Source organism: Rosa rugosa, chromosome 7, assembly GCF_958449725.1.
Source record: "Rosa rugosa chromosome 7, drRosRugo1.1, whole genome shotgun sequence".
Taxonomy (NCBI): domain Eukaryota; kingdom Viridiplantae; phylum Streptophyta; class Magnoliopsida; order Rosales; family Rosaceae; genus Rosa; species Rosa rugosa.
The window spans coordinates 9490224-9504296 of NC_084826.1; the positions used below are offsets into that span (position 1 = coordinate 9490224).

Below are 14073 nucleotides of genomic sequence, written 5' to 3' on the forward strand. Positions count from 1 at the left end.
TAGTTTGGTATTAAATTGGGAAAACTCAACTGTGAGAAAACTCAGCTGTTAAAATAATTAGTTGTAAAATAACACATGTAACTGTTTGGTAAATTGTGTGTTTAAATTAATATCAATATAAAAAGCATTTTAAATGTTTTTGGTAATTCATTGTGTAAAAATACTTTGACAATGTATAATGACCAAATTACACATGATGCTAAAGTCAAATTCAATATCGATACAAAACTGGGTTCAATCACAACTATTCATAAAGTGAGTTCAATCCCTAAATCGTCAAAACATGAGAAAGGGAAGCCATTAACGAAAGTGCTACCCAAAAAATTAACCATTAGATAATAAAACTTCAACTTGGCAAAGGTAATTCTTATGATTCTGGGAATTACTGTATTATGGAAAATTTCTTTTACTTCTTTTGCTTTCTGTTTTTATAGCTTCTGGGTTTAACTCTTGTGCAAAAGAAGAACGAGTGTAATTCTTGTGCAAAAAAGAACAGGTATTGAACCGAGAGCTTTATAGTTTTCTTCTTTTTGCTTATGTTTTTGTAGTTTCTGGGAGATGTTGAAGACCAATACGTAATTTTGGCACAAGACCAAGAGAGCATGAGCATTAACAATTTAATTCATCAAGAAGCATCTAATAGCAGCCCTTTAGTAGCAAATCATAAACCAAGACGGATCCGAATTGCAGAAGAAGAAGAATTGAAGGAAGCAGATGAACAATGAAGCTATTGAGCAATGAAGGGTAGGGAATGTTACGTACTGAGCAATGAAGGGTAGGGAATGTTACTGAGCAATGAAGGGTAGGGAATGTTATTCGGTTCAATACAATTAAACATCAGTGGTGATTAGCTGAAGAAACAAAAGAACAAAAACAACCAACCTAAAAGAATTGAAGAAGTAACCAACAGAGAGATTCAATGAAAAAGAGGGAGAGTGGAAGAGAAAGGAAGGGGGAGAGAGAGGAAAGAAAAACAAAAAAATGGATAGGACGTTGTCATTTTAAGAAAAGAGTGAGGGTGTTATAGGTATTTGTAAAGTTTCATTAAACTTTGTGCATAGCCGTGTATGGTAATAAAACTCGGTTGAACCTTTCAAAAAAAAAAAAAAAAACTCGGTTGAAATAAAGGTTTAACCGAGTTTTATTACCATACACGGCTATGGAAAATTTTGGGTTAAATTTTAATTTTGGCTATCTTCTTTAAATGAACTGAAATGTAAAACTGGTTTTATTGAATTTAATGGGAAAACATGGAGACTATAACATCTCAAAATTAAGGGAAAAAAAAAATCATTTTAAGTGAATCACAATTATAATACGTAACGAGTCGAATTCATCAATTATAAAATTTAAATGAGATAACTATATCATCTTCAGCTTATCAATTCTAAAACACTACATCAACTTCTAATACCTAACCCTCATAATGACCCAAATCACCCTATCCCGCTGCGGCGGCGGTCATCCACCGGCACCGAATACCTTCTCCCGATTTTAGAGGCGGAAGTAGCTAGCCAAATAGTTGTTGGTAGCTGAGCCACCTGGTCACCGAGGTTGGTGAGAACAAAGGAAGGCTGGAAGCAGAGCAACACGTGTGACCACGTAGGAGTCTTCAGAGTTTTCCCATTTGTTCCAACTATCCAAGAGGAAGACGACTAATCTCTGGGTCCCCATTCCCTTTCTCACCAACCCCCAAACTCCATTTCTTGATCTTCAATTCTCTACGTTGAAGTTTCATGACCCCATTCCTTAATTCCCCCCACCAAACACCCTTGTGTAGTTGTGTTAACTATTACTCCTCATGGTTTCTATATAAAAGAGTCGCGCTCTTTTAAAATTTTGTACGTTAATGATATTATGAGTAGATAATTTTCATTTTGTTAACGGATCCGTCTCTAAATATTCTCTCGTCTTCTCTCTCTGTTACTGCCATGGCGGCTGTAACTCCTGCCAAATCTGTACTACATTCCTCGAGACCTAACCCACACCCTTATCGTTTCTCAGCCTCCCCATCGACTTTGATCAATGCAAGGACAACCCAGTTGGGGCTTAGGCCTAGATTGCTCCACCAAGCAAAACCCACAAAATGGGTGGAGGGTTTTGCTTATGGTTTAGGAAGAAACAGGGGAGAAAGAACAGAGAGGCTTCTGGGGAAACCATGTGTGGTGACGTGTACAGCAGAGGGCATAGAGAGGGGGATGATGATTGGGAGAAGAGAGAGAGGATCTCTAGTGAGAGTGCCAGAGAGGTTCAAGGTTGTGGCTTTAGTGGCTTGTGTGATGTGTCTTTGTAATGCAGACAGAGTAGTCATGTCTGTGGCCATTGTTCCACTTGCAGCTCAAAAGGGTTGGAGCAGTTCTTTCTTGGGTGTTGTTCAGGTACTACTCCAAAGTCTTAAGTTTTTAGTTGGTTTTCTTAGATTAGGAGTTAAATTCTATTGCTTTAATACCTTTTTGGATTCAATTTTGTAGCAAAGTTTGATCCTTTTTCAATGTCGATTCGTTTGGTTGATATAGGTGAAAAAATTTCTTTGCATCTGGTGCGCTTGAATGAGTATATAGAGAGAAAGACCATTAGAATTAATCTGGTGGGACCAAATATGTCATGAATTGTCTCTCACTTCATGGACTGTAATTTTGCATTGGGTACCAGAAGAACTTCTTCCAGAGATGTTAAGGTGGTTAATCTAACATGATCGAATATATGGTCATCTAGCATTGCTCTTATTGATGAATTGACACAGTGTCAAGTTATAGAATAAATAATTTATGTCTGCTTGACACGGTATGAATGTTGGAAGTTTTGGAACCCACATAGCAAACTGCTAAACTCCCCTAAATTGATCAGAATGTCTGAAACTTAAGGGCATAAATGTTTCTCTGATGGATTGGATTTCGTATGATGACAACATTTAGCATGTATTTTGCTTTTTTTTTTTTTCCTTTCAATTTGCTTTGTTTCCCTTCTTATACTGACAATTAGTATGTGGAATTGTGAATGATGCATTTTCTAGTCATCCTTTCTATGGGGATATATCTTCTCATCAGTAATCGGAGGAGCCTTAGTAGACAGATATGGAGGGAAGAGAGTGATGGCATGGGGTGTGGCCATGTGGTCTTTGGCCACTCTCCTCACTCCCTGGGCTGCCAACCATTCTACAACCAGCCTATTGGCTGTTCGTGCCTTCTTTGGACTCGCTGAAGGTGTGGCCCTGCCTTCCATGAGCACCCTCTTATCAAGGTAATGCCCCTTTGATCCTTGATATTGTAATTTAGTTACAATAATGTTAGGGTCAAATTTGTTCACCAACTGACGTCTTCGTAAGCCAGGATTTAAACAGATTTTGTGTGTGTACAGTACTTGGTAACTAGTTCATTAGACAACTAAGATATGTTTATGTGTAAATTTGAGCAGGTGGTTCCCGACCCATGAAAGAGCTAGTGCAGTTGGAATTTCTATGGCTGGGTTTCATCTTGGCAATGTTACCGGCTTACTACTAACTCCAGTTATGCTGTCATCAATGGGATTTTCTGGTCCCTTTATTCTCTTCTCCTCCATTGGACTGCTCTGGTTGACAATATGGACATATACAGTCACAAATGATCCAAGAGAGAGTGATTTCATCAGCAAATCAGAGCTCCGGTTGATCCAAGCCGGAAAATCTGATTCTCCAGTAAGCAACGACAAGTTCCCACCTCTGCGGCTCCTACTATCAAAACTACCAACATGGAGTATTATATTTGCCAACATAACTAATAATTGGGTGAGTTTGCTTACTAGTTGCTACAAATATATAGTAATAGTGATTTTGTTTAGTGAAATCTTTTATCTGGTGGTGGTCCTTAATTCCCTTTTTCTGTGTTTTTGGTATGGTCCATCATGTTGCAGGGATACTTTGTTCTGCTTTCTTGGATGCCTATTTATTTCAAGACTGTAAGTTCATTTTACTAGATCTTTGTGCATGGTAGCACCATTAACCCTAAATATTGCTCAAGCACTACCCACCAAAAGCTCAGGACTTATCTGGACATATCTCAGAGCTTATATTCACCTATATCATCATATCAGTATGTTATTTATATACTACTATTGGCAACTTACTATCATTCGAAATAATGTATTTTTTATATTTTCCATTGTTATAGGTATTTAATGTAAACTTGAAACAAGCAGCTTGGTTTAGTGCTGTTCCATGGGGAACAATGGCAATTTCCAGCTGCATTGCTGGCACAACATCAGATTCCTTAATCAAGGCTGGCTACTCTTTGACGATAGTCCGAAAGATCATGCAGGTATCTCTTTTGGGTGTCACTATAATTATAGAGCAAAATAGTACCTCTTCGATCTTATAAAAGAATTGTCTGCAAAAGGGAAACAGGAGTTCTTGAATAAATCTTAATTTGAAACAAAAATCATGCACCATGTGACAGGGAATTTTCTTACTTGTTTAAATTATCTGTTTGATGGAATCTGCTTCTATAAGGAAAGTCTAAGTTGAATTTAATTGAATCCAATTAGGAAAGCAAAGTCTTTTGTATCAAATGCTGATTTACAGTAAACTCACTTGAACATATACATGTTTTAATGCACCATTTTGACATGTATGTGTACCAAACAGTCCATTGGCTTCATTGGGCCTGGAGTGTCATTGCTGTGCTTGAACTATGCCAACACACCCACGGCTGCAGCGGTACTCCTTACAGCAGCCTTATGTTTGAGCTCTTTCAGTCAAGCTGGCTTTCTCCTCAATATACAAGTAAGTTCCACCCATCCAATGATCATATTGAAAAACAGTCAAACTAATGCAGTAGACTGCTTCCTATATATTATGGTGCACTTCATTCCAATCTGATATTCTCCTGCTTAATTTGATCAGGATATAGCTCCTGAGTCCGCCGGGTTTCTCCATGGTAAGTTATTGGAAGGAAGGATTGTATTCTATTTTCCTCTATGTTGAAATGGTTAGCTGATACGATAACATTCTGTATCAACAGGGATTTCAAATTCAGTAGGGACACTTGCAGCAATAGTCAGCACAATAGGAACAGGCTATTTTGTACAATGGCTGGGATCGTTTCAGGCATTCCTAACGGTCACCGCAGCTCTCTATTTCATGACAACCATCTTTTGGAACCTTTTTGCTACTGGAGAGCGAGTCTTCTAGAATGAAATCGTCAAAAAATTTGCAACAGTAGATTATCAAGTGAGTGTTGGGAAATTGATTAGCACGATTCATTTGGGATTTTAAGATTTTGGTCAATTCTTAGGTATTGTTCAGAGCAGGGAGGGGATTTGATTGTGTAAATTATTGGTGGATGCAAACTCCTGTTTATGTTCTGTTCTACATCTATTATTTATCAGTCTTAGATTTAGTTGTAACGACTCATACTGATCCAATTTGTTCATTCTGCAAATTGGTCATGCCAACTTCTATGGGTCTTCTCTCTTTCAACCCATCTTCAATCTTTAACCATGGAAACAACTAAAATACCAAAATACCAGGATCAGCTAGCTGTGTCATGAATTTTATTGCCATGATCAGGAAGGATTATATTCTTTTTCTTGTTTCTTATGTAAACAGTAAGAACTATACGACTAGTCAGCCTAATAGTTAGTACAATTATGGTTCAGATCATTAGTTAGTACAATTATGGCTCAGATCATTCCAGGCATTCCCAAATGTGCAGAACTCTGTTTCAAGCAACCTTGAGACCAAACTGATAATCGTTTTATGCATAGGAAATCTATAGGAGAATAATCCTCAGTTTTCAAGCAACCTTTCCCGGTCGAACATTAAAGTTTGAGTATGGGGGGTTTAGACAATGTCTGAACAGACAAGGAAGTGACCATTATCAGCTCCCAGAATCATAGTTTTTGTAAACTTTTTTCTTTTTCACTTTCAAGTTTCAAGTAATGGTAATTCCATCATCTTTTCTCACTGATTAGAAAACCAGCTCAACAACAGAAACTCAAGAAAAGAGAAGAGAGAGAAAAGAAACAAACAAATACCCTAATGAAAAGGTAATTGCATTAATTGTTCAACGACAAATTTACAATTTAGTTAAATACAATTCCCTTGCAACAACATCAAAAGCAACTAACTGGCTCAGAGGCAGAACTGGATGGAACACTCTTTTTTCTTCCTCTTTTTGGTGCACTTTTTTCTTGGACCGGTGATGTTACAAGGTTGACGGGGCAGTTTCTCCGGTGCTGTGCAATAAGAGGGTACATTTGCTCCCAGGCCTTGAGCGTGTGATTCTCGAAGCTCTTGGCCCCAGTGATGACAACGTTCCCCGACGCAAAGATGAGGAGGACAACCTTGGGTTTCAGAACCCTGTATATCAGCCCCGGGAAAATCTCGGCTTCGTACGAGGCACACCCAAGAGTAGTATCGGAGAAGGAAAGAGTCTCAAGCCTGACCGCAAAGTTGACATTGCAGGATGCCACGATGTTTTGAATCTTGAAATCCATAAACTGTACCTTAACCCCTCCGTCAACCCCTACTTTCTGGACGATTCGGCTGTGCTTCCTCGCCGCAAATTTGGTCTCTTCTATGGATTTGGCGCCGGTGACGACCATCTTGCCGGAGGAGAAGATGAGAGAGGTGGTTTTGGGTTCCCGGATTCGCATTATGATGGCATGAAACCGTTTCGGATTGTACTCTGCGTTTCTGACACGGCTCGCAATCCTCTTTAGGTCCAATTTGCAGCCCAAGTTGACGGTGGAAACTATATTCACGATGGTTGGTTTAGGGCGACCAGCAACAGCCAAATTCGCCTCCAACGTCATGGTTCAGAATAGTGATATTGAAGAACTGGAGCAGATCGATCAAGAGATGAACGAGGATTCAGAGATTCAGTAGTCGGAAGTGGGGAAAAGGCTATAGGTATTTATGGACGAATTAAGGCGTTTCCGAATTGTGAAGGGAAAAGGAATCCAAATGCAATAGGGAAAGACTGGAGTTAAAAGACAGAAATACCCATAAACCTGGAAAAATAAGTGGAACACGTGGAAGTTTCGCAAATAGAACGAGAGGTTTTTATTATTTTATTTTATTTTTGAGAAAATTAGCTTTAAATCTAATTTTAAAATAATTTATTATATTAAACCCAATCACTTTTCCTTTTCAATCTACACCCAATCCACATCATGAAACATTCCTTATACTGAGTAGATTATTCAATTCAATTAATACAATCTTCATATACTTTTATGTTACTTTTAGAAGTTGCTTTCACTCAAAACAATAAATTTCCAACAACACCCTTATCCATTATAGAAAATATCAGTCATTATCCTCTCTAAATAATCTGTTCTTATCGGTAAGAACACTAGGCGCCAAGAACAGAGGCCTGCTCCTCCATTGGCGGGAGAGAGTCAAGAGACGGCTACTTATCAGCTCTAACAAACCATATATACACACGGGTATCATCAATCGTCTTTCTTTGCTTATTTCTTCCTATATGATTCTCATCTTTTTCGTTTTCTTCTATTGCTTCCCTTGATCTGTGTATATACTCATGGCATCAATCTTGTGAAAATATATACATGAGATAGATTTTGATTCTTTTTTTCCCTTTTTCTTCTATTGCTTCCGCTGTTTATATGCTCATGAATTACAAGCCATATGATTTGAGTGACAAGAAAACGAGTTGAAGACATGAATTTGCAAAATGGGCTTGTTGCTACTATGTGATGTTTATATCTGCTGTAATGTATGCCTTTTCTGCAATTCATTTTTAAGATTTCATTCCATTACTTCTGCTGGGTTTGCTCATCTATCCTTCATAGTTGTGTGTTTTGCTGTTCCTGCTGTGGTCTCAGGTAATGATACTTTCCTGAAATTCTGTAAACTAGATGGATTGTTGTTCTATTATCCACATGGCTATTGATCCAACTGGTTGTTTCTAAATTTTTATCCATAGTAATGATTTCGCTTCCAAAACTGATCAATGATTGACAACTAGTGCAAGACTTTGGTTTCTGCTATTGTAGTGTAGGATGTAGACAGGTCTGTTACATAGTGATCTATCTTTTATTGAAGAATCTGTTGTGTGGAATCTGTTTTCACCTCATCAAATAGAAATTTTCATATGCATATTTTTTCCTAATTTGTCTCTACACTGTCTATATAGTACTTTGATGTACTAGTTAACCGGTAGTTAAATTTTAGACTCTGAAACTATCAAAATTCTTGGCATGCTTTGTACAGCACTTCTGTTAGGATGCAATGTCATCAGGTTAAAATGCACTTGGTCTTTCTTTTTTTTTTTTTGGGTACTTCTATTTCAATTTTCACAAAATAAAGATAGAGATAGAAACTTAAACCAAATTTTACATTGAAAATAGAGATGGGAAGGAAGAATACTAATGAAATTGGGGGAAGTGGATCACAAGTTAAAGCTGTATGGAATGATTATAATGTATCCAAATTTTGTGATCTGTGCATCAAGTTGGTGGATGCTGGACGTCGTCCTAATACTCATTTTGACAGAGAAGGATGGGAGAGTTTGGTAGTAAACTTCAGTAAAGAAACCGGCGATAACTATGATGAAACTCAATTGAAGAATAAATGGGATTCACTTAAAATTGAATGGAAGTTGTGGAAAGAACTAGTTGGCAAGGAAACTGGTTTAGGGTGGAATCCTAGCAAGGGCACTGTTGATGCACCTGCCGAATGGTGGCATAGTAAGATTCAGGTGTGTAACTTCATTACTAGATTACGTTGTCAATTAACTATAGTATCCTTATTTCATTTGATAACGTTTCTCTCCAAAATTAGGTCAATCCCGAATATGCAAAACTGCGTAAAAAAGGTCTTAATCCTGAATTGGAGGAGAAGCTAGATAGAATGTTTTCAAACATTATAGCCACTGGTGAACATGCTTGGGCACCTTCTTGTGGGAACCTTCCATCTCCAAAATCAGACATATGCAAGGATGATGTCATTCCACTTGAAGGCAGTGATGATTCGGTGGATTTTACTCCAATAGAAAGAAGTGGGGGTAAGGAAGGTGTTTCAAGGAGAGGGAAAAAAAGATTGACTGATGAAGCTGAATTACAAGCTAAAGCGGAAAAGAAACCTAAAGGACCCATTGTTTTAGGCAAGCAGAAGGTGGGAGGTGCTACAAAGTTATCTCAACAAATAGATTGTTTTATTGATGTAGTTGAGAATAAGAGTGCTGGAACATCAAACAGTGTGAGAAGCACAGAAAGCTATACTATTGCTGAAGCAATGAAAGCACTTGAGTCTGTCCCTTATTGCGAGCCTGGGAGCACTTTGTGGTTGTTTGCAACTCGACTCTTTTTGAATAAAGAAAAGAGAGAGATGTTTGCCACCATGAAAGATGATGTAATTAAGCTTCAATGGCTTCAGTATGAACATGCTGAAAAATAGGGGAGAAGCGTAGAACTGAGTTTTAAAATATTTGGTTTATGCTTTTTAGTTTAGTTTGTTTCTGTTAATTGGTCATGGTCGTATGAAAATTATTTGAATAAAGTACTTTATCTTTGTTTTTCAATCATATATTATTTCATTAGTTGTTTATTTGGTTGCTGTTTTTCTTGTTCCATCTTGAAGATCAGTTTGTTTCGAGTTCTTCTTTATCTTTGTATTTGAATCTTATTCTTTTTCATTAGTTGTATATTTATTTGTATGCTGGTCAGTTTTGAATATCGTTGAACTATGATAGAGATATCCAATGCCTAAAACAATATCAGCTCTACTTTACAGATCTCTTTGAGTACTTCTACTTTGGCTCAACTACCAATTACTTCACAAGGTTGGATGCTGAATCCCAAAAGGTTCTAATCTATGCATTGCTGACGTGGGTTTTCACTTTATTATTAACTTGATTTAGTCTTCTAACATCAAATTTTCTTTTGTCACAGGATTCTGACTCAGAAAAAAATTTCGAATGAACCTCCAGCAGTGAGTGGCAACCAAGATATCTCCTCTGACACTCGTCAATCATGCAATTCTGAAAGTATGTCACCACTTTTAATTGCCGAGGCAGAGCGGTGTTTGTCATTGTATTTTGCTCTGTGCACAAAGGTTTGACTTTATCCTATATAGTTTCTTCTTATGTTCATTTGGTGATTTTTCTTTTCAATTTTAATTAATTTTTGTTGAAGTTAACATAAGTTGTGTATTGTGTAATCTGATTTCAGAAGCACTCTCTTTTTCGCCAAATATTTTCTGTTTATTGAAATGCATCAAAGGCAGTTAAGCAGGTTTATTAGCGTAGAAATGAGCATAGTGCTTGCAATTTACTGGCCCATGTGGTGTTTCTTCTTATCAGTTGTTTGGTGCAGTGCAGGCAGTTAATCATCATATTCCAAAACTAGTGCCTACAATGGTCTCGTCACAAGATATTCTTGATATTATTTCAGACCATCCGGCTGGAAGCTAGAACCTCCTGATGCAGGTTTTCTATTATTGACATGATAGTTCTGCGCACACTATCTAATCATAAATCACACCTTTTATGCCCAACTGCCCTTTGGTTATTTTCCCCAGGTTTTGCATACACTGACAGATGGGGCAGTTCCCTCTCAAGAGCTGATATTTACCATTAGGAAGTTATATGATTCAAAACTGAAGGTATTTTGAACAATTTCTAATGCTCATTTTAGAAGTACTGAAGCTTTAAACTAATATAGGTTGGTTGTGAATAATTACAGGAGATTGAGATTCTCACGCCAACATTACCATTTATACCAAAAGATGAGGTTCGTTCCCATTCTCTCATTTCCTAATTGGGTCTACCATGCAATCTGTGGTTATGTTGGTGGTTACCTGTTACACAGATTTCTTTATATGAACTTCTTGTGTGTGGTTGAGCTATAGGTATCTAGCTAAACAATTCTTGACAATGGACTTTTAGAATGATGTGGAGTCTAGTATAAACCTATGCTTTTTTGCCAAATTGTTATCTTGCATGTGGTATATGCTGAATGATAAGCCATTTTTATAGTCTTAATAACTTAGTTGATTCTTTTTTGTTGGTTACAAATAGCTTAATTGATTCTGAATTTTTTTTGTTTATTTTTCTTTTTGTACTAAATCTAAACAATTATTTTTCCACAACATTCACCCAATCAAGAATGCAGAAAATTTCAAGAAACTCATTATACATTGTTTAGTTACTATCATTCATTCAAGCTGAATATTAAGATAAAGGAAACTATCTAAACTTTGATGCTCATAAAGACACCAATGCTATGCTCCTTCCATTGGGAATTTATCCCCTTCCACACAATCCATATAACTGCCATGATTGCATGTGCTGCTTTCACATGACATTCTCCATCTTGTATTGCGTAAATTCCGAGTAAACTAAGTTCCATTCAATCCTTTATACTTTCAATTATGCTTTACATTGTTTTCAGATTGTCAGTCGGCAAGCTTTTCTTTTGTTAGAGCTTTATTTGCCAGTCTTTGTTAGGTTATGTTAATCTTTCCCAACTTGTGAATCTTTCCCTGGATAAGTTCCAAGCAGCAGTAACTGGCACACTACAGGTAATGTTTCCTTTGTTCATTCTTGGCAATCAAGTGTTCGAAGTGTATCTGTGTTCTTACTGTGAGGAAAGATTCATTAAAAGACTTAAATATGCTTGTAAAGTATCTGTTATACTCTTCTTGATCCTACATTGTGATTGTACAGGGATCGTCCCATTCTGGTCCTCTTCTCGCTCCAGCTGAAGTATTGATTGCTATCCATGGGATTGATCCCGACAGAGATGGAATTCCTTTAAAGAAGGCATGTCTTCTTTTGTTTTCTTGGTTGGAAGTCGTTCTGGGGGACGATAATTAATGACTGACTTGCAGGTCACAGATGCATGCAATGCATGTTTTGAGCAGCGACAGATATTCAACCAACAAGTTCTTGCCAAAGTTCTGAATCAATTGGTTTGTAATATCATACCGTTGTGAACTTTACTTTTGGTTACCACCTCTTTCAAGCATATGCTAATGAAAAACAAGATTCCTACTTGCAGGTTGAGCAGATACCCCTTCCTTTACTGTTCGTGCACACAGTATTGCAAGCTATAGGTCTTTTCCTGCACTGGTAAGATCAGCATCACTCGCAGAGCTAGAGACCATGGGCTGCACCTATGCTAGATTGCATCACACAATCATAAGAGTACAGCATATGGTGCTGAAAAGAACTGTTGCTTGTTGCTTGCCATATCTAATTTATATTTTATTAATTTGATTGATGAACTGTTGCATATATGGAAATACCCAAAGTTGTGGGTGGATTCCTGAAGTGTTCATTCTTGACAAAGCCTCAGTCATTTGGCGGCGTGTTGCTTCAGGTGCATACATGTTGCGTTCTCCTTGCAGTTACTATAATTCTGTGACAGACTTAAATTGCGGCACAAGCTTAAAAAGAGATTTGTTTTATCTATATTTATAAAATTTAAACTTGGGTTTTGTTTGAAAAATTATCAATCTCTATTTCAGATTATCATCTCGTAATTAGGTTGTTATTTTGGTCGTTGCTGATGTGAATAGACCTTAACATAACAGGGTTGGAGGATTTGTTATATTGATCAAGGTTTCACATATTGAAGCAATACCGGAGATTCTCTTCTTCCTTTCTTTGTCAACCTCTTTTTCTGTCTTTATTCTCTAATTAGCTTAATTTTCTTCTTTAAACTTTCTTGCTGAGTATGTCAAATCTTTATCCTTGATGGACATTTCCCATTTCTACACCTATTTTTCATCTTAGTGTGTAGATTTGGACCGTGCAACCAACTTTTTTCGTAGAAACTGTTGTTCTTACATCCTTACCAATGGTGTCTATGTTATTGTCATTCAGCTACCTCCAGCACAGCTAAAATGCGTTTAAGAGAACTGCAGCTCTAAAGCACCCTTGGTTGCCCATGCTAGCCAACCAGATATCCAATCTTCACTTCCAAGGTGAACGAAAAATCCGTCTCATTTGACATTAAAGCTCTCTTAATGGGGAATCCTGAGTAGCTAATTGAGGAACTTGATTTGGATATTTTCTTTTTCAGGTCTATATTGGTAGTTTTGGGAATTGTTTCAGATTCTCAGGCACAAACTAGTCAGGCAAATACCGGAGATGCAAGCAACTCAGACAAGGAGGCAGTCACAGAGAAAGCTAGAGAAGAATCATCTAGTGCTTGTTGAAATGCCAAGTCAACTTCAATTTTGACATGGAGAATCTACCAAGAGGGCATTGGCTGAGTTCCAAGCTGCTAATACAAGTGAAATATGCTAGTCTATCGAAACGCTAATGGGAAGGCAAGTCAAGGTGGTCATGTTGGGTTCTATCAAATGGCCAAAGCAACCGGATGGGGAGCTGTATCGTAGAGATGCATGTATCAAAGAATTACTGCATTTTTAAAATAGAAATTAATTTTGAAAATGAAATATTGAAACAGTGAGGCATAGATTTATCATAGAAAGTAACAAGTATTTATGTTACAATAGACTTCACTGATCCGCATTTTTCTGAGTGGAACTGATATTGTTTTTAGTGCCCAATCCCTATCATGCAACTTCAGTTGAATGTTTTTGTTATTCTGTTGATGAACCTTGTATGGCATCATAGTTGAATACAGTACTATTGCCCTGGATGACTTTGATTAAACTAATGCCGTCTTATGCTACTAACTTCACTATAGTTTAAGATATTGAAGTGGATATTCTGCATCACTTGCCATTGACATCAAACAAATTTAACAACTTTTATGTTGACAAATATACTCCCAACGATTCGATAATTAATTACTGTAAGAGCAAACTCGCAGGTGCATTACTGTAAGAGCAAACTCGCAGGTGCATCCCACAACGTAAAAATGGTGCACAACTGTGTGTATCCACGTCTGAATATCGAAAATCTAGTTATAAAAGCATCAAGTGAGGCTTGGGGGTCAGAAATGAGAATGAAATGTATAGAGGAAAAAGCTCGAGGGTGATGATTCTTCCAAAATTGGATACAGAAAGCAAAAATAAATAAATAAAAAACGAAAACAACATACGTAAAACGTATTTTTTGGTCTGAAAATGTGGTTTACCTTACGAATGAAGAAACCAAA

At 37.2% G+C, this 14073-nt stretch overlaps 3 protein-coding genes across 17 annotated transcripts; 2 read left to right on the forward strand and 1 right to left on the reverse strand.

The window, feature by feature from the left end:
- Positions 1 to 1679: 1679 nt before the first annotated feature.
- LOC133720505 (probable anion transporter 3, chloroplastic) lies at positions 1680 to 5372 on the forward strand. 2 transcript variants are annotated; one of them, XM_062146836.1, is made up of 9 exons: positions 2241 to 2378; positions 2517 to 2677; positions 3014 to 3240; positions 3415 to 3763; positions 3889 to 3933; positions 4146 to 4292; positions 4619 to 4756; positions 4877 to 4910; positions 4995 to 5372. In XM_062146836.1, exons 2-9 carry the CDS (start codon positions 2624 to 2626, stop codon positions 5162 to 5164), a joined length of 1164 nt encoding a protein of 387 aa, XP_062002820.1. In that variant the 5' UTR covers positions 2241 to 2378; positions 2517 to 2623; the 3' UTR covers positions 5165 to 5372. The 2 variants fall into 2 exon arrangements, with proteins under 2 accessions (XP_062002819.1, XP_062002820.1); XM_062146835.1 differs by lacking the exon at positions 2517 to 2677 and having other exon boundaries at positions 1680 to 2378.
- A 715-nt stretch (positions 5373 to 6087) lies between these two features.
- On the reverse strand, positions 6088 to 6806 carry LOC133722787 (TATA-box-binding protein-like). The gene has a single exon (XM_062149655.1). The coding sequence runs from the start codon at positions 6787 to 6789 to the stop codon at positions 6088 to 6090; it is 702 nt and encodes a 233-aa protein (XP_062005639.1). The 5' UTR covers positions 6790 to 6806.
- A 537-nt stretch (positions 6807 to 7343) lies between these two features.
- On the forward strand, positions 7344 to 13605 carry LOC133720506 (uncharacterized). 14 transcript variants are annotated; one of them, XM_062146850.1, is made up of 11 exons: positions 10026 to 10054; positions 10320 to 10427; positions 10520 to 10603; positions 10684 to 10731; positions 11438 to 11521; positions 11667 to 11762; positions 11831 to 11911; positions 12001 to 12071; positions 12254 to 12321; positions 12828 to 12928; positions 13027 to 13605. In XM_062146850.1, exons 2-10 carry the CDS (start codon positions 10422 to 10424, stop codon positions 12872 to 12874), a joined length of 585 nt encoding a protein of 194 aa, XP_062002834.1. In that variant the 5' UTR covers positions 10026 to 10054; positions 10320 to 10421; the 3' UTR covers positions 12875 to 12928; positions 13027 to 13605. The 14 variants fall into 14 exon arrangements, with proteins under 14 accessions (XP_062002824.1, XP_062002825.1, XP_062002821.1 ...); XM_062146848.1 differs by having other exon boundaries at positions 12254 to 12928; XM_062146851.1 differs by lacking the exon at positions 12254 to 12321.
- Positions 13606 to 14073: the final 468 nt, after the last annotated feature.

Excerpts from the sequence above, each read along its gene's own strand:
- LOC133722787 (XM_062149655.1), bottom strand. The coding sequence starts at position 6,789 with ATGACGTTGGAGGCGAATTTGGCTGTTGCTGGTCGCCCTAAACCAACC.
- LOC133720505 (XM_062146835.1), top strand. The coding sequence starts at position 1,932 with ATGGCGGCTGTAACTCCTGCCAAATCTGTACTACATTCCTCGAGACCT. Across the intron at positions 2,379-3,013 it reads CTTTCTTGGGTGTTGTTCAG|TCATCCTTTCTATGGGGATA; the intron begins GTACTACTCCAA and ends TGCATTTTCTAG. Across the intron at positions 3,764-3,888 it reads CCAACATAACTAATAATTGG|GGATACTTTGTTCTGCTTTC; the intron begins GTGAGTTTGCTT and ends ATCATGTTGCAG.
- LOC133720506 (XM_062146840.1), top strand. The coding sequence starts at position 8,352 with ATGGGAAGGAAGAATACTAATGAAATTGGGGGAAGTGGATCACAAGTT. Across the intron at positions 9,805-9,891 it reads TGGATGCTGAATCCCAAAAG|GATTCTGACTCAGAAAAAAA; the intron begins GTTCTAATCTAT and ends CTTTTGTCACAG. Across the intron at positions 10,055-10,319 it reads ATTTTGCTCTGTGCACAAAG|GCAGTTAATCATCATATTCC; the intron begins GTTTGACTTTAT and ends GGTGCAGTGCAG.